The 22,831-nt window shown below is 36.2% G+C and overlaps 1 protein-coding gene across 3 annotated transcripts in view; it reads left to right on the forward strand.

Annotated features, from left to right (window-relative positions):
• The first annotated feature begins 3,278 nt into the window (after positions 1 to 3,278).
• Mysm1 (Myb like, SWIRM and MPN domains 1) overlaps positions 3,279 to 22,831 on the forward strand; it is a 45,262-nt gene continuing 25,709 nt past the window's right edge. For 2 of the 3 annotated variants that reach the window (XM_090334741.1, XM_090334738.1), the window contains exons 1-8: positions 3,279 to 3,353; positions 7,336 to 7,411; positions 8,991 to 9,061; positions 11,300 to 11,377; positions 11,471 to 11,494; positions 13,077 to 13,155; positions 15,822 to 15,920; positions 18,532 to 19,277. In XM_090334741.1, coding sequence (XP_090190867.1) covers positions 3,292 to 3,353; positions 7,336 to 7,411; positions 8,991 to 9,061; positions 11,300 to 11,377; positions 11,471 to 11,494; positions 13,077 to 13,155; positions 15,822 to 15,920; positions 18,532 to 19,277 — 1,235 coding nt within the window. In that variant the 5' untranslated portion in view covers positions 3,279 to 3,291. The remainder of the gene's footprint in view (positions 3,354 to 7,335; positions 7,412 to 8,990; positions 9,062 to 11,299; positions 11,378 to 11,470; positions 11,495 to 13,076; positions 13,156 to 15,821; positions 15,921 to 18,531; positions 19,278 to 22,831) is intronic. The other variant, XM_090334739.1, reaches the window with a different exon arrangement.

Below are 22,831 nucleotides of genomic sequence, written 5' to 3' on the forward strand. Positions count from 1 at the left end.
CTTAGGATCTGGGCACTGTCCCTGGGCCTCTCTGAGCTCAGGGATAGCACTCAACTACTATGACATAGTACCACTTCTGGCTTTTTCTGTGTATGTGAAACCCAGGGCTTCATGCACGGTAGACAAGCACTCTACCACTAGACCACGCTCCCAGCCTCTTGGAAGGTTCAAAAATGATACCTTCTTACATATCTGTGAAATCTGGTAGGTGGCAATATTGGCCCTTATATGCCCTGTCTGTCCATAAGACACTGTCTTCCTCTTTTATAGGACTATAGGTATGTTATACATTTTTAAATATATGATTATAGTTAGGGATAGAGCCCAGTGGTAGAGTACTAGCATAGTATGAAATAGGCCCTGGGTTTGATACCCAATACACCGTACACACACACACACACACACACACACACACACACACACACACACACACACTTTAAGGGGATTGGAACTAAAAATAAGGGTTTGTTTTATTGAGAAAAAGCTAAATATGCAGTCATCAGAATACCTTCTGAGTTTAACATGGTAGGGAGTTAGAAAAAGACCTAACTTGAATTTGGATCTTTTACTATCTATCTTTAGTACAAAAATGAAAAATGAAAGACATGGTACATGTACAGCAGTGGGACACGTGCGTGGGAAGTCTGTAGCCTGGCTGGTCCCCTCAATGTGAGTGGCCAGATCTCAAGACTTGTCAGGAATGATATGGCCACAATCCTGACAAACTATTCTTTGCATCAAGAATTATAACTGCCATCCAGGAGCATGGAAGAGAGCTTGCCCAGCAGGCATAAAACCCTAGGTTGGAGTCTTAGGTACCACATACACAGAAAAAAGCCTGAAGTGGTGCTGTGGATCAAGTGGTAGAATACTAGCCTACAGCCTCTAGTACAGCTGGGAGGCTATGCACACTCTACTATAACTGATTTATTGAGATAGGGTTTTCCTAACAGGGCTGGGATAACCAAGAAATTGGCTTCCCAACCTCTGCCTACCAAGTAGTTGGGATCATAGGCATGAGCTACCATAGTACCTGGTACATTTTTTTTGTAGGAAGACAAATCATAACATCTGAAGGTTGGCTTTTCTCAGGGTGTGGTGTTAAAAAAAACAGAGTATGTTTCCAACACAATTGTTTTAAGCCATTAATCATGAATTTTTGTGTACATATGCAACAAATATTTATTGAGATTTCTATAGTCAGGTCTGCTAAAGTCATAGGAATAAAGAAGTAAATGTTAAAAACAGGATCCTATCATAGCATAGATAGTCTGGCTAATGAGATGGAAAATGTTAGGATCTCTCTTCATACAAGAGCCAGAAATCTGTGATTGCCCTCCAGTTGTAAAGAAAAGGATATCACTTTTTGCTGTGAAGTTAGGTGCATTAATTCAGTTGTGAATTCATGTGGGAACTTCCAGTTACTTGAATATCTTTGCTCTGATGAGATGGCCTTCTGTGTTAACTCTGAAGACAGACAGACAGACAGACAGACAGACACACACACACACACACACTGGAAAAATATTTGCCATGGGAAAAATAACCACCTCTGAAGTTAGTTTTGGTTTGAATTTCTGCTCCATTGCTTGCCAGGTTTATGTATATTGGTAACTCTGCACCTCCTCTTGTTACCTTTAAGAAACTACAGGTAGCCTTTCGGAAGTGGCATAGGCCTTTCCTTTCTTCCACATATATTTCAGTGTCACCTGATGCTGTGGACCAGAGAAACCTTTACTACTGCACTGCAGGAGACACTGTAGACATTTTATGCTTAATTATTCTCTAGGAGGTGCTCTTCTCATTTAATATGATAAACATTTAGATGGTCCTGCCATGGCCCCAATCCCTGTTTGCTACATAAACTCTGTGGAAAACATACACAACAAATAAATCCTTGCTCTGAATTAAATTTGAGACGCTTCTTAAAATGCTTTGTCTGAACTATTCAGTTATTGTTGGGAGTGGCCATTGGATAAACCCTTTAACAACAGAAAGCATGTAGGTTCACACAGGGTCCACTTTCTGAAAATTGGCTCTCCCTTTTAACAAATCTTGAGCTTCATCTTCTGCCAGAACATTCAAAGTACAGCCCTGGGAACACAGGTGACTAGTAACAGACAGGAAATTATAAGAAGCTCATTCATTCATTGTTGCATTCATTTACCTTTTGGATGTTTATTGAGCACTTGTTGAATGGTCGTGTAAGAACTAGAGGACAGTCTTTGCCTTTCAGGAATTCACAATCCAAGGGAGGATGCGGACAAGTGAATCAATCATTTCAACAATAGAGTGACAGATGCTAAGATCAGGAACAGTAAAAGGCAATGCCTAATTTCTTAAAAAGCACAAATTCTTTGGCACATATGATGGTATTACTCAACCGTCAAAAAGGCCTGCATTCCTAATTTCTAGGAAACTGTCAGCTTTCTGAGCCTCAGTTTGTGTGTGTGTGTGTTTTAACCTGTGAAGTATAACTGATACTTATCAACCTTACTGGGGTACTATTGAAGGATCCATATTAATGAAAGTGATTGTGTGTGTGTGTGTGTGTGTCAACCATGAGGCTTGAACTCAGGTCATGGGCACTGTCCTTGAGCTCTTTTGCTCCAGCCTAACTCTTTACCACTTAGAGCCATACTTCCACTTCCTGTTTTCTGGTAGTTAATCGGAAATAAAAAGGGACTCTCAGAGACTTTCCTGCCTGGTCTGGTTTGAATCACTATCCTCAGAAACTAGCCTCCTGAGTAGCTAGGCTTACAGGTGTGAGCCATCAGAGCCCTACTATGAAAGTGATTTTTAAATTCTAAAGATTTCTATAAAAATGACAGAAGTTAAATTCTTGTACGTTTGTGGAATTTTGAAATGTAAGTCCTTCCACACTCACATCCACGTTAAAAAATTGTTGAAAGATAAAGAGCTACCGAGTTAAGAGGCAGAGACACTGACTTACAATTTACAGGCAAGGGTCCCTCAGTGCCACCTGCACACAGTTCACAAAGTAGATTTGGAAAGACATTGCTATGTATCTGCATTTTACACAAGAGAAAAGTATCTGTCCAAGAGCATTAAGAAATCCAGTCAAGGCCACTTTCCTAAGTTTTCACAGGACAACAGATTCAAGATAACCCAGACAGGCCTCTGGAAGAAATCTTTCCTCCGGAAGTCCCGCCTCCCTGGCTGGTGCTGGAGAAGGCTCAAATTCTCCTCCCGAGACACATCCGGTCCCGCCCCCAGCCTCTCTTTCTCTCGCGAGATCTCTCCAGAGGCCGGGCGAGGTCAGGTGCCATCATGGCGGCAGAAGAGGCGGATGTAGATGTCGAAGGGGACGTGGTGGCAGCCGGACACCTCGGGTGAGGCGTGGTAACTGGGTCTGGCCGGGGCGGGGAGGGACACAAGGGCTGGGAGAGTCGCCGGCGTTCTGCCGGGATCCCGGAAAGATCTCAGGTCGTCCCGGGACTGTCAGCGGGGCTCGGGTTTGGGCCCGGAAGTCGCCCCGCCGATCCAGGCTGCCGGCTTCCCGGAGCCCTAGGGGCCGGGCCTTGGGCTCCGGATGGGGGCTTTTCTCATTTTACCTCCTGCGAGGAGGGCAGTCATTCGGTCCCTTTCGTTCACTCCGTCTCAGCACCCACACCCGACGGTAACTGGAACCAGGCGCCGGCACGTGTGGACGGGACCTGAGCTCAGGAACCCTGTGCCATCGCTTGCCAGCTCCTGCCATCTCGGGCGGGTCGGGACATTCCCTCTTTCTACGTGAGGCTGGTGGTGACCGACGTGGAAAGGGTCAGGTGTCCGAGGTGAACAGTTTTAGCTTCGCCCTCCGTCTTCGCCGGTCCTACCGCTTAGCGGTGTGACGGGCAGCCTACCGGTCTTGAGTCTCAGATCGCTCAGCTGAAAACGGAATCTCACCAGGATGTCGTCCTCAAGTGAAATGACGGCAGACAGCTTGATCTTTCATGAAGATTTCATACCCAGTCATTAAAAATTACCGAGTAGTTGTACAGAGATGTCAGCTCCATAAGTCAGGGTATGGGTTACAGTACTTCTTGGTCAGTGCCACTCCTTCCATCGTCTCCTCAACACCCCCGCCCCCTACCCTCAAGTTACTAGTTCAGATCGAATATAATGTCTGTGTTATTTTAGATAGAACCCCCTTGGGACCACTTTCTTTTTTGTGTAAGTTTGTTTCCTTTTGGAAGAGGTCTGGACTGGGTAGGAAGCAGAAGACCTAAGTTAAGCATTGCCTTAAGTTACTTAGAACTGTCAATAACATTAAGTCCAACCTTACGAAATTCCTAATATTAGATTACTTTTTTATATGTAACTTTGACAAATTCACCCTGATATGAAGGTGACTCTAAATCGAGACGAGTGTTAGACCTACCCACGAAGCATGAAGGAGCAACAATTCTCGTGGCTCATGCCTATAATCCTAGCTATTCAGGGAACTGTGGCCTGAAGGATCATTGTTTGATGCCAGCCTGGGCAGAAAAAGAACCTTGTGATTCTTATCTATAGTTAACCAGGCACAAGCCATACTGGAAGGGTGGCCCAAGTGAACTGTTAACTATTTTTTTTTTTTAAATGTGAGGGATAGTTAAATTTTCAAAGTCATTTGAGTCTTTAAATAACATCATCCAAAGTTATGCAGGTCAATAGGAACTTTTAATAACAATAATTGCTTATATTTAAAAAAAACCCTTTGAATTTTGACAAAGTATTTTTGAATGCTTGATTTAATTTTCACAAGTCAGATAAGTAGGAAGGAATATATAATTTTAGTCTATAAAGAAGTAAATTTGCTTTGGAAACATAGTCATTGGATGGCATTAACTGTCTGCTGCTTCCATAAATTTATTGTAATTTTTCTGGCTTTACTTTTCTCCTTTTTTTCTATTGAGTATTAGATAGTGCTGATATCATAAAGGAAAATTACAAAGGTTATTGTTTCCTCATGGTCAGAGTCTTGTTTTATGCAATTTCAAGGAGCATCATTTACATTACGTTCTGGCAAAATGACGTCTGATAGTGTTGGAGCTACAGTAAATGATTTAGTTTGATTTGTTCTTCTTGAGGTGTATTGTTACAGCACAACATAACCTTTGCAGAACTCTTGAGAACTACTATTAGAACATACTATTTGTAAGATCTTGCTAAGTGCAAGATACCAAAGTTCAAGATGGCATTTGAACTTTTCCTTCTACCATTTCATCTCATCTTTTCTTGTTTAACTCATGAAATTGAGGTTTTTTTTTATAGAACTACTTACATATTGACCAACCTGGAGATAGCATTTCTTAAGACTTAATTTTGATATGAAATTTTACCAGTACTGTAGTGTTGCCAGTGTTCTGCCATTCTGACCTACAAAAAATGTCAGTTACCTAAGTTCAGCCTAATACTTGATACTTCCCAGATCTCTTTGTCCTAAGCATCAGACCCATTTGCTAACTCTTTGAATCTGTCTGTACTTGGGTATCTCACAAGCACCTGAGTCTCACTTTCCAACATTCCCAGCCAAACCTGCCTCTCTGATGTTCCTTGTGCAGTGAGTATTACCAACATACATTCAGTCGTCCAGAGCACAGACCTGAACTTTTTTTTTAAGCAGCTAATGGTAAAAATTATCTATAGGTTACGACCACCTTTTTTACCTTAACCACTCCTACTTTATTACTCCTTGGTTCCTTTTATTATTTCCTGAAGTTAGTCTTTACTACATGCAAATTTGATCATGATATTACCTTCACTCTCCAATTGGTTTTGTCATAAAATCTTCATTCCCTACCTACAGAAGACCTGTGTGATCCCTACTCATCTTCTTTGCTCATTCTATTAACACATGTTAATACCTTCTGTATTCCAAACCCTGAGTATATAACAGTTATAAAAATGCATGTCCTTGCTCTCACAAAACTAATATTCTTTATAAAAAAAACCATAATAAACTATGTGTGTCAGATGGAGGCAAATGGAGAATGATGAAGAAAGAAGAATAGCTTGTGTTTATCTCTTGCCCAGGAAAATACTAAAACCTGAAATTATGGGACCTCATTGCTAAGTATGGATATACCATAAGGGTTGGTAAAAGTGACAATAGTATTAGCAACAGACTCTAGGTTATATTTTAGGCTTATATTTCTGGGTAGGGCAATGAGAAAAATAGACGTGCCATTGGCTAAGACAACTTTCATAACAATGGGGACATTCTAGGTTTTGGAGGAGAGGTGATGTAGGCTTACACCTGTTAACTTGTGGTACCTACAGAAATTCAGATTGGTGTCCCTATGTATGCACCATAGCCCATTATAGTACTAATTAAAGCTAAAGGTATGGGTATGTTTATTGATAAGTTTTTGCTGTCTTAGAACTCCAAGATTCTTAGGTCTAAAGAAAAAATAATAAGTAATTTGACTCAGAAACTGTTGTTGGAACCTAGGACTCTCCTGGCAGAGGATTACAGTAGCACAAAACCTAGATACATAAGACCATATATGACAAGGTTAAATGAAAGGATCTCCAGGATATGGAAACAAGAGCTTTATATCATGTGATGTTGTTCTTAATGTACTATGTTATTTCTCTTCTCTATTGTTGCCCTTTGGTTAATCTCATATTGTAACTGACTTTATTACCTGGCATATTGTATATGCGTTTATTTGTTTACTTGAAATAGGAAAAGGAAGGGGGGAAACAGGGGAGGGGTAGGGGGAAATGGGGACAAAAACATGAAAAGGGGTATCAATGGGTGAGAAGTAATGCATCTTCTATCTGGCAAATATAACTGTAACCCCTCTATTAATTACCAAAAAAAAAAAGAAAAAAGAAAAACTGTAGTTGAAAACATGCAGAAGCAAAACGCTAAGTTATATCATAGATAGGGACCCCCAAAACTTAACTATTTCAATCTTTTATTTTTCATATAAAGTACACATTCATGTGTATTAGTTCAATTAAGTGAATGAAAGAATGAGATTGACTTCCTGTCAACGTAGGAATCCTCCAAATAACCCAAATTTTAAAATTTTATGAGATGGCATTAAGACTTCCTCACTACTTTCTATTTTGATTCTTCTAATTTCATTTTTTCCTTTGTTTTGAGGTGGTATTGGAGATGGTAGATGTTGTGGCTTAGATACAACTGAAGAATTTAGTAGCAGAGTGGAATGAATTTGTGATGGATCATTAGGGTTTTTTTTTCCCCCTCATAAGTATTTTTGTAGTGTTAAATCTGTTGAGGAGAAAGAATTATTAGCAAGAACAGCTAGCTGGTTCTTTTGTCGACTGGTTCTATTTACTAATATATTATAATTTTTTACTCCTTAATTATTACAGAAATGATGGAAATACAGCATCAGTTTTACAAGCTGATCACTATCTTGATTCATGGAGAAATGAGAATGGCCATATTGTAAGTATTTTGTTCAGAATTAGGTGACTTAAACTGTTATTCATTGCCTAAGTTCTTGTTCTCAAAAATTACAGAAGCAGTATCTGGAAATAAATTTATTATTTTAAGAATATGAGAACTGGCCTTTTTTTTTTTGACTTAAAAAAAAAAAGGTCTATTAAAGGTTATTCAGGGTCAGGGGACTTATGTACAAATAGTTACCACTTCTCAAGTTTGCAAGCCTTGGTTTCTTCAGTTTAAGAAATGGGGAATATCACAGGATTTTTGTTGTTGTCATTGTTATTATTTCACAATTATTTACTGAATACTTACCATGTGCCAGACACTGGGCCAGGTTTAGAGAATATAACTATAATCAAGGTAGGAATGGCCCTGCTTTCAAGGAACTTTTATTCTGTTCTAAATAACAGTCAGATGAAAAGCAGGTAGACAACCCTGTTACAAATTATGAAGGAAAAAAAAATCAAAGTATTGGCAAAATACTGAGCAGAAGGGGAATAATTGAGGTAAAGTTGTCAGTGAAGAAAATGTTGAAAAAGTAAGTTGAAAGTCATGGGAAGAATGGATAGATATTTGAAGGAATGAGAAGTGAAATTCTAGGCAGAATAAACAAATGGAAAAGCTGTAGATGAAAGAACTGTCATCTGTGTCCAGAAAGTAGTGACAGTTGAAAAGCGAAGTAAGATCTCTGCCATACCCAGCTTATGGTTTAGATCATGTCAAAGCATTTAATTTTTTTTATATAAGTGAACTGAAGCATTGATACATTTCATAAAGACTTTAATGCAGATATAAGCTCATTTTTATAACATTTATTTTGGTTGCTAAGTGAATATTAGATGGGAGGGATACAGAAATAGAATTATAATGATCAGTTAGGAAACATTTTCAGTAATCTAAACAGGACTTGATTGTGGCTTTGTCTTGGGTAATAGGAGAAAAGATAAAGATGGATAGATTTGAATTATATTTTAGAACTAGAGCTTTATGTTAGATTGGATATCAGAATTGAGGGTAAAGGAAAAAAAAATCCTATCTTTATAGATTCACTTAGTGAGTATTAGTATATTTTGCTAAGTTAAAAAGCTGGGGAAAAAGTAGATGGAGGCCTGATGAAGAATTGTCTTGAATGTGTTAGCTTTGAGAAGCCAATTAGATATCCAAGTGGAAATTTTTAGTGAATAGTTGATAAAGTAGTCAAGAGCCCAGAGAAGCACAAGATGAAAATATGTTACCTTAAGAGTTGAAAATATGGTGATTCATAGAGATGGTTGCTGAAGGAAACAAGTACTGAGTTTTGGACTGGGTTAAGTGTTTAGCAAAATGTCTAATGACATGTTCCTTTGTACATGATATCAGCCATGTGCCCTGGAATCCAGAAGACATGCCTCTAAGTCAGGTCTCTTTCACTGGAAATTCTAGCAGGGAGATGGATGTGGTAAAATGTTAATGCTTGTCTCATAATGTTATTGTGAGAATCAAAGGAATAAGCTGTTAATATTTGTTATTATAGCACTATGTGTTTTTACTTAACAAAACAAAATTAATAAAAACTAATAAAACTTTTGTTTTTAACTAGCCTTGGACTTTGGATACCTCCATCAGTGAAGAGAACAGAGCTGTAATTGAGAAAATGTTGTTGGAAGAAGAGTATCCTTTAATGATTATAAAGAAAGGAAAAGTTTCAAGGTTAAAAAAATTCTGTCAGTGTAAAAGTTACAGAATAGGGGCCGGGAGTGTGGCCTTCTGATAGAGTGCTTGCCTAGCATGTGCAAAGACTTTTATTTGATTCGTCACTACCACATACTCAGAAAAAGTTGGAAGTGGTGCTGTGGCTCAAGTGGTAGAGTGCTAGCCTTGATAAAGTCCAAGGACAGTGCCCAGGCTTTAAGATCAAGCCCCAGAACTGGCAAAAAAAAAAAAAAAAGACTGTAATTACTAGATGAGTTTTAGCAACTTAACTGTTATTATTACGTTACTCCCTGATATAGCAAACACCATTGTATTCTTCAGGTTCTACTTTATTGCCGGCTCTAAGATCTGACTCATTTCAGTTTTTGTTCTCTGTCAACTCTTTGATATAAGAGTTACTAAGGAGAAATGATAAAATATTTAAATCAGAACCTAAGTCTACACTTTCATTTTTTTTTTTTTGCTTAGAGAGCATTTATTTATTTATTTATTTATTTGTCTTTAGACAGGTTTATTGCACTTCCCCAAACCTGTTCATTTCCCCTTTTATCTTTACAAGTTTTTAAGGCATAAAAGTTGTTCTTTTTCTTTTTTTTTCTTTTATATATTTATTGTAATTAATAGAAGGGTTACATTATATTCACCAGATAGAAGGTGCATTACTTCACATACATTGATACCCTTTCTTAAGTCTTGGTCCCCATTTCCCTCCCCCCACTCCCACCTCTCATCTTGTTTCCCCCCCTTCCCTATCCAATTTCAAATAACCAAATACAAATATATCCGATATATCAGGTAATAAAGTGAAATACTGTAACAATATGAGATAACCAAGAGACAGCAAAAGAGATGAGAGATAACATAGTACCTTAAGGACAACAATCACTCATATGGCTTTAGTTTTTATATCCCAGAGGTTCTTTCATTTAGCATCATACTGTATGGCCTTATGTTTCTAGGTTTTGCTCTATTGCAAATCTCTGCTAGGAGAGCCCAAGGTTTCTACTGATTGTGACAAATGAGGGAAACCATTAAGCCTATGTTCCTTTGAGTCTGGCTTACTTCACTTAATATGATTTTTTTCTAAGTCTTTCCATTTCCTTACAGATGAGGCGATGTCGTTCTTTCTGACAGAAGCATAGAATTCCATTGTGTATAAATACCACATCTTGTTGATGCACTCATCAACTGAGGGACATCTGGGTTGGTTCTATATCTTTGCTATGGTAAATAGTGCTGCAATGAATATCGTTGTGCTAGTGGATTTAGTATGCCCTTGTTTCTGGACGGTTGGGTAAATGCCAAGTAGTGGAATTGCTGGATCATAGGGGACCTCTATGTTTAGCCTTTTGAGGCACTGCCATACTGCTTTCCATAGCGGTTGAACAAGTTTGCACTCCCACCAACAGTGTAGTAGTGATCCCTCCTGGCCACATCCCCTCCAGCATCTGTTGTTACTAGATTTTTTGATCCTGGCCATTCAACTGGAGTGAGGTGGAATCTTAAGAGTTGTTCTGATTTGCATTTCTTTTATGACCAGAGATGTTGAGCATTTCTTCATGTGTCTATAGGCCATTTTTGTTTCTTCTTCAGAGAAGACTCTTTATACACTTTCATTTTTAAAGTTATATTAGCTAAAACTCTTTATTTGTCCAAGGACACAAAATTAGACTTTGCAAAATTCTCAACTAATTCTCAAGTCTTAAAATTTATCAGTCTTATGTGGGAAGTAAATATTTGTGAATAATGTTTCAGGCTAATATAACAGTATTGTAGGTTCCTTTGAAGAACTTTGAGAAGAAATTTCTGTTAATTTTACAAATGAGAAAACAATTGTCCAGAATACCTTAGAAAACCAATTAGACTCACCTACTCTATCTCTCATACTTTAGAACAAAGATTTTAAATGTTGAGAATATTTTCCTATAAGCTACTTCTAATAAGAAAGATGAGAGAAACTGGCATTTCTGTGGCATCTGTTCTGTGTAGGCATAATGATGTATGATTTTCATGTGTAATTAACCCATTACCGAAACTGAGACATGTACACAATTTTATCATAAGGTTTTACTGACCTAGCAGCAGTTTTCCTAGAATGCAAGTAAGAGTTTTATGAGTCTGAGAATGCCCATTTTATAAATCACATAAAGGTAATCTCCAGTGACAATTTTTGAAAATTCTTTAATAATTGCATAGATATTATTTATCAAGCAAATCACATCCAGGAAAATTATGGCTTGATCAAAAGGAAGATGATAAAAAATACATGAGCAGGTAAAATCAATTTCTAATACTATTAAACATCTGAGTTGTATTTTTAGAAACTCCTTCACGAGCTTCCTTATTTTCTTTTTGCATGTCGTGCAGTCTGCAGAAAACAACAAAAATCATGTATGTATTTGTTTTATATTTTTAAACATTTGTGATTGGTTGGCATTTATAAGACAATTTTTTAAAAACTATAGTTGGCTAGTGGTAAAGTTCTTGTGATTAAAAAACAAATATCAGGGCCAGGAGTTTGGCCTAGTGGTTAAAGTGCTTGCCTAGCATGCATGAAGACCCAGGTTCAATTCCTTGGTACCACTTACATAGAAAAAAGCCGGAAGTGGGGCTGAGGCTCAAGTGGTAGAGCTCTAGCCTTGAGAAAGTCCAAGGACAGTGCTCAGGCCCTGAGCTCAAGCCCAGGACTGGCAAAAAAAAAAACAAAACAAAAAACAAATATCAAAACAGTGTTTGGTACAGAAGTTGGAATGTGTAATTTTAGGTTGATTGCTGAATTTTTTTAATGACTTTTTGAAGAGGAATACATATTATAGTAAAGATAGCTTCCTAGAGATATGTGGGAACCTTGTTAAAAAAATGCTTATCTACTATGAATTGGTTTGATTCCTATTCTGTCACCTAATTTTAAAATTTCAACAAAATTAATTTTGATTTGTGGCCTAGTGATAGAGTGCTGGCCTAGCGTGCATGAATTCCTGCATTTGATTCCTCAGTACCACATGCACAGAAAGAGCTGGAAGTGGGGCAGTGGCTCAAGTAGTAGAATGCTAGCCTTGATAAAACTCAAGGACAGTGCCCAGGTCCTGAGGTCAAACCCCAGCACTGGCAAAGACAAGTAAATAAATACAAATTTTATCCACAGAAGTTGCCATGTACCTTGTTATTCTAGGTACTTAGGAGGCTGAGATCTTGGGATCACAGTGCAAAGCCAGCCTGAGCAGGAAAGTCTCCAATCACCAAAAAGCCAAAAGTAGAGCTATGGCTCAAGAGGTAGGGTGCTAGTCTTGAGCAAAAAAGCACAGGGATAAAGCTCAGATCCTGAGTTCAAGTCCTGTGACCAGCACATACACATGCACAAAATTATCTACAGAAACTTTAAAAAATATCCTTATTCTATAATTGTATAAAATTTGAAATTATTTAATATTTATAGATTTTCAAGTTTATGATGTATTTAAGGGTAGATTTACCTGTTTCTAAATTCTTAAGAGTTTGAGTGCTAAGCAACCTTTGGTATTTGTATTTTCCTGAATAAACAAAATGAATGGAAAGGTTAATGGTGATATTTTTGTTATGGTTGTTTATTTCTTAAGACATTGATTTGTAAGAGAAATAAGTGTATTGCCATAATTTGAATTTCCTTTTGGGGTCAATATTTATGTGAATTTACACAAATGAACCAAAGAGTTATTTCTGGAACCATTTTAAGCTTCCATGTCCTTGTTACCCATTGACTTCCTTTGATGGTTTTTAGTGTTATACTCACTCACATATTATGAGTAGAGATATATAACAGAGTAAACCTATTTCCCTGGGTAGAGGCTGCAGCCTTTATTTTGTTTTATTTTTTAATTCATAGACTCAAAACAGTATTGATTTTAGCCTGTGGCTATCTATAACCTTTAGTTGCATAAATATAGAATGTTCTATTTCAGAAAAACTTTTTTGCAATTCCTCTTTTTCCCCTCAGGGTACACTCTCCTACAAAACCAGCCAGTTACTCAGTAAAGTGGACGATAGAAGAAAAAGAGCTGTTTGAACAAGGGCTGGTAAATAAAGCAATTTTTAATTTATAGTAAAATGATTCTAGAATCAGGTATTGATATAGTTATGTTAAATTTATTTGTAGAAACAAACTTTTTAATTGCTATTAATCTTACCTTTCTTTTTTTCATACTTGTAGTGTATGCACAAGAAAATTCCTTTTACTCTATTTCTAAGTTACTAAAATTGGATCAATATTTGACAGTTATACTTTTTTGGTAGTGATAAAACCTGAGAAATTGGCTGTTTCTATATATGATACCTGAAATAAAAGTACCTGAATTAAGGCAAAATTAAAAGGCCAAATATTTAATTGTTTTCTCTCGGAACAAAAACAAGTAAAAATTTGTGAATTTGAGAATGGTCAGTTGAATTCTTTTTTCTTCAACTGTTTGGCATGTATTTCACTGCACATATTTGAAAACCAGATACATTTATTTATTGTATAAATGTTTGACATCTTTTACATGTACACAACTTATATATAATGGAGGGAAATGTGGTATAGTAATTCTGAAAATACTCCTAACTATTAAGAAATCCTTAGCAAAATATTCAGATTTCTTTTTTCTTTTTGATGGTACTGAGGTTTTAACTCAGGGCCTTGCACAGGTGGGCTGCCTATGATGCTTTAGTTATTTTTGAGATAGGGTCTCACATTTTTGTCTGGGCTAGCCTGCATCTTGACCTTGCCATTTATTTTTTCAGTATGCCTGGATGGCAAGTACATGCCACTACACTCCCTGTTGGTTGAAATGGGATCTTATTAAACTTTTGTTGGCAGGATTGGTTTCTAGTTCCTCTAGATCTTTTCTCCCTGAATAGGTGGAATAATAATTATTAGCCATTATGTCCAGTTTCATTTTTTAAATTATCATTAATATTTGTAAATTATCAAGACTTCATTGTATACACTGTATTTACTCAGTATTATGTTAATTTTGAGATTTTATATATGTATTAAATAGAGCTTATAATTTATAGAAGATTTGGAATGTAAATTCAACGTTTTTATGAATGAGAAATACAATGCATTTTAAGACCATGTTATATATACTTCATGATGTTCTTAAATAAAAGTAGAATTTGTTTTTTGTTTGTTTGTTTTGTGGGTCTTGGGGCTTGAACTTGGCCTGGGCTCTGTCCTTGAGCTCTTCAGCTCAAGGCTACCACCCTACCCCTTGAGCCAAGCCCCACTTTCCCGTTTTCTAGAGGTTAATTGGAGAGAAGAGTCTCAGGTTCTTTTATGCCCTGCTGGCTTTGAACCAAGGTCCAAAAATCCTTAGATTTCAGCCTCTTGAGCTAGGATTACAGATGTGAGCCACTGCCCCCAGCCTGTTTTCAAATTTAATCTGTTTGAAATTTTTTTTCTATACTCTTGACACTTTTTACATCAGCATTTTAATATATTGCATCGTAGTCTTAACTTTAGCCAGTTATTTAAAGTTTCTGACAATTTTGCACAAGATCTTTAGTCTCTGTGTGACGTTAGATATATGTATGTTCTTTATGCAAATGACTTGTGAACTTAGGGTTTATTTTTTGTTTGTTGTTGGTATTGGTGGTAGTAGTAGGGACTTAATTTACATGTTCTAAAGTCCAAATGACAAGCTAAAGTTAACTAGATATTAAGTCTCCTTCATTTCTGAGATAAACAGTGTCTTTTCTTCTTCCTGTATTCTTTCAGAGATACTCTGTTCATATATAAATAAATGGGAATTTATTTACATGGAGATAAATAGAAATTATGTATTATAACATTTTAAACTTAAAAGGTTTTCTACACACAAAACCCAGTGAATTAGCGGTAATACATTCTTTTACCTTAGACCATTGACAAACTGTGTCTGAAGGGAATGCCTTCTTTTTGATATAGGACTATCTTACTCTGTTAAACATTTTGGAAGATTTTCTTTACTCAGTATCTCCCATTTTCTTTTCTAAGCCCCTATCATCCCTAGTGCTCATATTTACCCAGTTAATCTTGTCTTTAGAAGTGTTCTATGCTATCCTATTATTTACCTTCTTTTAACTCTAGACTAAAAGAATTGATTGTTCACTAAGTTAGTCATCTCTAAAATTGTCAAGGTGACTTTTATAGTTCAGAACCATATGGGAACCCTGTCATATTCTCTATTCTTCCCACTACTGTTTCAGGTGTTAGTAGATACGTTGAAAAAAAGATATTGGTAGTGATTCTGTTCCTTTTGTGAGTTGGTTTATTGTGATATTAGTATAAATAAAATTATTTGCTATGGGTTATTCTGTGGAAAATATTGATACAACTAGCATTTAAATAAAATGATTGCAATTAGTGTACATCATATTCATTTGATCCAACAAGTGGAAAATGTACTTTTCTTTTAGGCACTGGATACCTTAGATTTGGAACTTTAGAATGTTTAATCTGAGTGCATAGAGAAAGGTAATATATGATGTGTCATTTAGGTAGTTACAAAACATTGTGAGTAATTTTGTTCAATTTGGAATTCAAAGTTCAATGGGGAAAGTGAACTTTGATTTTAAAAGCTGATTCTATAGGTGGGGTTTCATTTTTGCTTTATAAAATAGTGGAAATAAAATTTTCATTTGTTGTTTTTTGAAATGTGGCAGTTGCTTGAAATATAACTAAGCCAAATGAAAGTAATATTTTTCCATTTTTGTATCACAGGCTAAATTTGGCCGAAGGTGGACCAAAATTGCAAAGCTAGTTGGAAGCCGTACTGTTTTACAAGTGAAGAGTTATGCTAGACAGTACTTTAAAAATAAGGTAAGCAGAATATAAATAACTTAGCTAACCTCAGTAATAATAGTTAAGATAAACTGATGAACAAAAATATTTAATGTAAGCATTCAAGTCCTATTGTTAAAATTTTACCAGCCAAACAAGCAGTCATCAGTATCCTATAAAGCAAATAATCTCCCAAAGAGAAACTCTTAAAAGTCTTATCTATGTATATGGTACCTAGGAATCAAACCCAGGTCTTTGTGCATGCTAAGCAAGCACTCTACCACTAGGCCAAAGTCTTGGTCCCCCACCCCCTTTTTTTTCCTGTGTGTGTGATACTGAGGAGTTGAACCCAGGGCTTTATGCTTGCTAAGCAAGCAGCTTACCACTAGGCCACACTCCTGGCCCTATAATCGTTTTTGTTTTGTTTTTTTCTACATGCCAGATAGGAAATATCTTATTGCCAGTCCTGGGGCTTGAACTCAGGGCCTGAGCACTGTCCTTGGGCTTTCTCAAGATCTACCACTTGAGGCAGCACCACTTCTGGCCTTTTCTATGTATGTGGTATCAAGGAATCAAACCCAGGTCTTTGTGTGTGCTAGGCAGGCATTCAACCTCTAGGCCAAACTCCTAGCCCCTAAGTATATATATTATTAAAACTTCAGAATAAATTTTTAGAGCTTAGAGAACATAAATGATAATATTATTGAATCTACTTAATGACAAGTTTTTCAATTGTTTATGAAGAATTAAAATTGTAATTACATTGATTAGAAAGACATAGTTGTAGCTGGGCATAGTGGCTCATGCCTATAATCCTAGCTACTCAGGAGGCTGAGATCTGAGGATCACAATTTAAAGCCAGCCCTGGCACTAAAATCCATAAGTCTCTTACCTCCAATTAACCACCAGAAAACTGGAAGTGGTGCTGTGGCTCAAGGGGAAGGGCAGTAGCCTTGAGCTGAAGAGCTCAGAGACATCGACCAGGCCCAAAATTCAAAAAGAAAAAAGAAAAAAAAAAGATGTAGTTTTGTTTTAATTCCTTATATATTCAGCTGTATGATTTTGATATATGGAATTTTTTTATATTTTCGTCATGGGGCTTGATCTCAGGGCTTAGGAACTGCCATTTAGCTCTTTTGCTCAAGGCTAGCATTCTACCACTTGGAGCCACAACTCCACTTCCAGATTTTGAGTGGTTAATTGGAGATACTTTTCTGCCCATGCTGGCTTTGAACCATGGTTTTTGGAATTTAGCCTCCTGAGTAACTAGGATTATAGGCATGAGCTGGTATATGGAATTTTTTTAATAAAAGATTTTGAGTTCTAGGTACAGTTATATACAACTTGGAAATATCTTAAGTGGAATGCGTTCTAATATAAATGTATTGTACCTTGTATACAAGATAGATCTGGCCTAGTATTACCTAGGAATAAGTAGTAAGTACTGGAATAGATTCATTATATTCCTCAATTTTCAACTACCAAAAGCAGTTTCAAAGTAGCTTAACAAGGTTGAGGTATTAAATACAAGAGTAAAAGCTTAACTTTGTTATTTTTACCCCCATGGTCCTCAATTATACTTAGAGACTAGGGGTAAAGGATATACTTGAGTATTATAACCAACTTAGTATTTTATGAAACCGAATGCAAAATTTAATCTGAAATTTTAAGATCGTAAACTGGAAGACTAAACATAACTAGGAAGGTTGTTAAAGCCTATTTTAAGTTGTATGTGCTAGTTTTCCTTTCCTTCTGCTACCTATTTATTTTCTACATAATAGGCTAGTTAACATCAAATACAGCATATTAGAACTTGATTTGGTAAAGGATCTATAAATAATTTCTTACTGAAAGCTACCATATTTCTTGATATCATTTACAAGGCTTATCAAAAACTTTATTATAAATATTTTTTTTCTTTTTTTGTACAAGTCTGGGACCAGAGCTTGGCACCTGACACTTTTGCTCTTTGGCTGGTGACGCTCTACCAACTGAACGTCAAAATTTTAATTTCAAGTTGTATTCAAGGATAGAGATGTAACTCAGTAAAAGAACACACTTCTAACATGACAAGGCTTTGTTTTCAGTCCTCACCAACCCATTCACAAATCAATGGGAAAAAGTCATGCTTCCTATTTCCTCTCATATTTTTCTATAGGAAAAAAAAATGGTATTTCAATCTATAAGAGGATAAATGTTTCTATAATAGGACATAATACAATGTAATTACACTGAAACTGCATTCAGTGAACCTAAAAATTTGGTTTATTTCTTTATTTAAAAGATACGTCGGGCCAGGAGTTTGGCCTAGCGGTAGAGTGCTTGCCTAGCATACACAAAGACCCAGGTTCAATTCCTCAGTACCACATACATAGAAAAAGCCAGAAGTTAGCACTGTGGCTCAAGTGTTAGAGCTCTAAACTTGAGAAAGCCCAAGGACAGTGCTCAAGTCCTGAGTTCAAGCCCCAGAACCAGAAAAAAAGAAAATGATATTCATAAATTTACTGAAAATATATGTCAGATTAAGGATGATGTACCATTAACATGTATTCAGTTTAATATTCTTATATCTAATTATGTATTATGTGTGCCAGGTCATTAAATTTCAAAGTCTTAATATTATAACGATTTTATTCTGATTCTTACTCAGGTCAAACTGGGTCTGGAGACAGAAATGTCAACTCAGAAGAGCAGCGCTGATCTACAGGTTAAAAATGAAGATAAAGAGACAAAGACATGGACACTGTCATCTCTCAGGGGGCGTGATGATCCCAACTTGAATGCTATAAAAATTGAAACATTATCTGATGACGAAGAAGTAGATATCACAGATGAAGTGGAAGAATTGATCCCGCTACCACTACAACAGAATTCTAGCAGTGGTCCCTCATCAGACATTGCTGATAGTAAGATGAATGAAAACAGTCATGGAGAATTCATACGCACAGAGTCTGGTCCCTTTCCGAAATCTTCCAAGGAATATTTTCAGAGTATAAAGCAAGATGATGTGATAGAAATGACATTACAGTCTGGAAAGCAAAATGACAATGACAAAAGTTCAGTTAAATTAATTGATCAGAAATGCACACAGATTAAAAGTTTTGATGGGCAAGGTGAAAATGGAATGCTAGATGATGCCAGACAATGGCTTTCTCTAGAGCCTTGTGAAAAGCAGAAAGATGTGAGTGATAATGAAATGCTTTTTCATTCTCTTTGCCAAATGGCAGAGGAAAGTCATGAGGAAGAAGAACTTAAGCCACCAGAACAAGAAGTAGAAATAGATAGAAATGTCATTCAGGAAGAAGAAAAACAAGCAATTCCTGAGTTTTTTGAGGGGCGACAAGCTAAAACACCAGAACGCTACTTGAAAATTAGAAATTACATTTTGGATCAGTGGTAAGAATTACATTTTATTTAGATGCTGTTTTAAAATCATTATACTCAAGTATTTTAATCAGGCCTGTGCAGAATTTAAAAAGTAATTTCTTGGGCCAGGAATGTGGCCTAGTGGAGCCCTTGCTTGCCTAGCATGCACAAAGCCCTACACAGAAAAAGCTGGAAGTGGTACTGTAGCTTAAGTGGAAGAGTGCTAGCCTTGAGTTTGAAGACGTTAAGGGACAGCAACCAGGTCCTAAGTTCAAGCCCTAGGACTGGCAAAAAAAAAAAAGAAGAAGAAGCAATTTCTTAGGGCAGTGTTGAGAAGCTATAAATATATAATAACACCTCTGTCCTAGGTGACAGTGTCTTTCCAGGTTTATTCATATGCCTTCACTATAGAGAAAGATACCATTTGGTGTTGAAGGCTTGTGTCATGAAGTATAAGCTAGATTGCAGAACTCTCATCCAACTTCATCAGAAATTTTTTGATGGATGAAGTTTGCCCTCTAAATTGTTAGTACATTTTACTGGAACTACATGAGAGAGTAATTTGAAGTTTTCTTAGTAAGTTATTAAGCAATCATTAAACACTCATAATTACTATTACTGTTGAAAGAATTGAGTTATATAAGGGCATCTTTACATAAGGATTCCCAGTTCCTCTGTAGGGATTCTGTTTTGTTTCTTGTTTTTTTCTTCTGTTATATCAAGAATCTTCCTAGCCAGGTGCCAATGGCAAACCCCTATTATCCTAGGTATTTAGGAGGCTAAAATCTGAGGATCACAGTTTGAAGCCAGCTTGGGCAGAAAAGTCAGATTCTTATCTCCAATACACTACTCAGAAAAGGCTGGACATGGCACTTTGGCCCAAGTAGTATTGTTCTAGCCTTGAGCATGAAGAGGCTCAAAAACAGCACTCAGACAGTGAGTTCATGCCCCAGGACCAGTAAAAAAAAATTAATAATCTTCTTATCCTATTACAGCAACTTTCTGTTGTGACCTCCAACTATTACCAAAAGAAACAAAAGAATTTGTTAAATCAATCACTGTTAATATAATTTAGACATTTGGCTTTTGAAGATGACTGTATGCTAAAAGCCTTTTGTTCTTGATCTTGATTCATGGTCATCTGTACTGATTAAAGTGCTAAAAGTGTAACTTTTGGCTAAGGATGATACCATAGTAGAGAAAGGAATGACTGCATATGTTTACTTAAGACATCTGAGATACAGTCTGTATATTTAAATTTATGATTATTTATTACTTGAAATTTTAGATTCTAAGTAAGGCAAAATAATTTACATGGATAATCCTGAGTCTTTATCATAGCTCATGAAACCATCTTAGTATTGCTGTTTAAACATGCTGATTTAATAGAACAGTGTGAAAGTCAAAAGAAATATTCTTCAACAGAATTCAAATATTTTCTCTTCAGAAAAAGGGACTGAGAGTAATGATTTACAAAGAGGACAAATGGTGAGAAGATTTGTTTGTAGATGAAAGTATCGTTCTACAAAAACAGATGCAGTAGTGTCTTTGTCTAGGGCATTTTTTAAAATTAACTGTTAAAGCAGTAACCAATGCTGTTATTGAATTCTTACCAAATGCCCTGCATTATATTTAAATTTTCTCTAGTCCTCTTGACAACTTTGTCCTCATTTTACAGATGAGGAAAATGAGATTCACAGGATAAGAGGATAAAGAACTTGTTCCGGGTCACCCTAGGTGAAGGTGATTTCAGAGTCTTTTTGTTGTTTTTTGTTTTGAGACAAGGTCTCTCTGTACAACCTAGTTGGCTTCACATTTATTGTGTAATCAGGCTGGTCTCAAACTTACGATTTTCTGGCCTGAGTCTTTTAAGTAATTGGAATACTGTCATCTACCACCACTGCCACTGAGTCTGCCATCTTAATTTGGTATTTCCCAGTCTTGATTTTGTGTTTTCATACTTCCAGTTCAGCCTTATTGATTCTGCCTTGTATCTTATATCCCTCCAGATCTTGCTTTCTTAACTCATTCAAGTCTGTTGAAGAGAAATGAGAGGACTTTGGACACTATCTCTAAAATATATCTTCTGGTTTTCTTTCTTCATAACCCATGTTTCATCTTCTCTCTAGAGTTTATTACCACTGAAAATGTATTGTCTTCTTACTTTGAGAATATTGGCAGCATAAGGACAGATTTTTGTGTTGTTTATTGGTACTTTTCTACTACCTAGGACAGTGCTTCAAATAGAAGCCTCTCTGTTATGGAGAAAAGATTATTGAATGTATATTTCATCTAGATGTCTTGATGAATAAAAGTCTCAATTTGCATAATCTTTAGATAAATCCAATATACTCCTATGATATTTTTTAGTAGACATGTTCTTTCTTGCTTTGCTGTTTTCAACTGTACAGTTTGTTTTCTTTTCTTTCAAGGCATCCTGAAATCTCAGCTTTTCTATGAAAGTTTCTGTCTTCTCTGGACTTCATAAAGTTTATTACTTTAAATTTGGTCTGTGACTAGAGATCTGGTTTTTACATTCTAGTCCCTTTATTATTCTTACTTTTTCATTTTAGCACTATTTCAGTCTACCATCTCTCTTACTGGATGAGAAGGTCTCTAGAGTCAGGCATTTAATGTTCATCCCCATGGCCCTATCTCTAGAACAATGCATGGTGCACAATGCACAAATGCACATAGTATAAAATAGATAATATCTTTGTCATATGATATATCTGAATACCTATTTAATAGTATCTGTTCTTAAATCCTGATTCTGTCACTTGGTTATGTAAGAGTGTTTTAATCTTGAACCCACTGGTTCTTTCACTTCTAAAATGAGAAGTTGTAAAGATAGTTGTGTAACTCACAGTAACTTATATGGAAACTCATTTCTATTAAGTTCTCTGTTACTATTAAACCTTAATTGTGCTTCCTAGCATGACTCCTTACATTTATTCAGTAAATACATGTCTTATTATATGAGCCTCTTTATTTCTTTCATAGTCTGTGAGTCTCTTGATTCTACTGGAGGTGCCTTGTATACCTATTTCTGTTTGTTGCAGGCAATGAGAATTTAATATTTATTTGGTATTATGATTCAAAATGAATATAAAACTTGCAGACATTTATGAGCTAGCTAAATGTTTCTTTGGCAGAGGTACTATAAAATGTAAGTAGTTATATTAAAAGTTAGAAAAGTGTAGAAGCTGAGGATATAGCTCACTGGTAGAACACTTGTCTAGCATGTGTGAGGCTTAAATTTTGTTTCCTAGAATCATAGTGGGGGAAGAAGTTACAAATGTCTTAATATTACATTCTTTCAATGTATTATTAAATACCCCTTTTATCTGAGGATTTTGACTTGAGTTTAGATCTGTGAAGCTTCTAAGTTCAAAATCCAGGAAAACTGGAGCTATAGAATTTAACATTGGGAAAAGAATGATATTTGTAAAAGAAAATCACACAATACATATACTTGGAAGTTATTGAGTCATTTAAAGAGATCTTATTTCAGAAAAGTGCACTTCGATACTAGATATTTTATTTACTACACATTTACACATTGAGAGGGGTAAAATAAGGTT

The sequence above is a fragment of the Megascapheus bottae genome, chromosome 6 (genome assembly GCF_031878675.1).
Source record: "Megascapheus bottae isolate mThoBot1 chromosome 6, mThoBot2.hap1, whole genome shotgun sequence".
Classification (NCBI taxonomy): domain Eukaryota; kingdom Metazoa; phylum Chordata; class Mammalia; order Rodentia; family Geomyidae; genus Megascapheus; species Megascapheus bottae.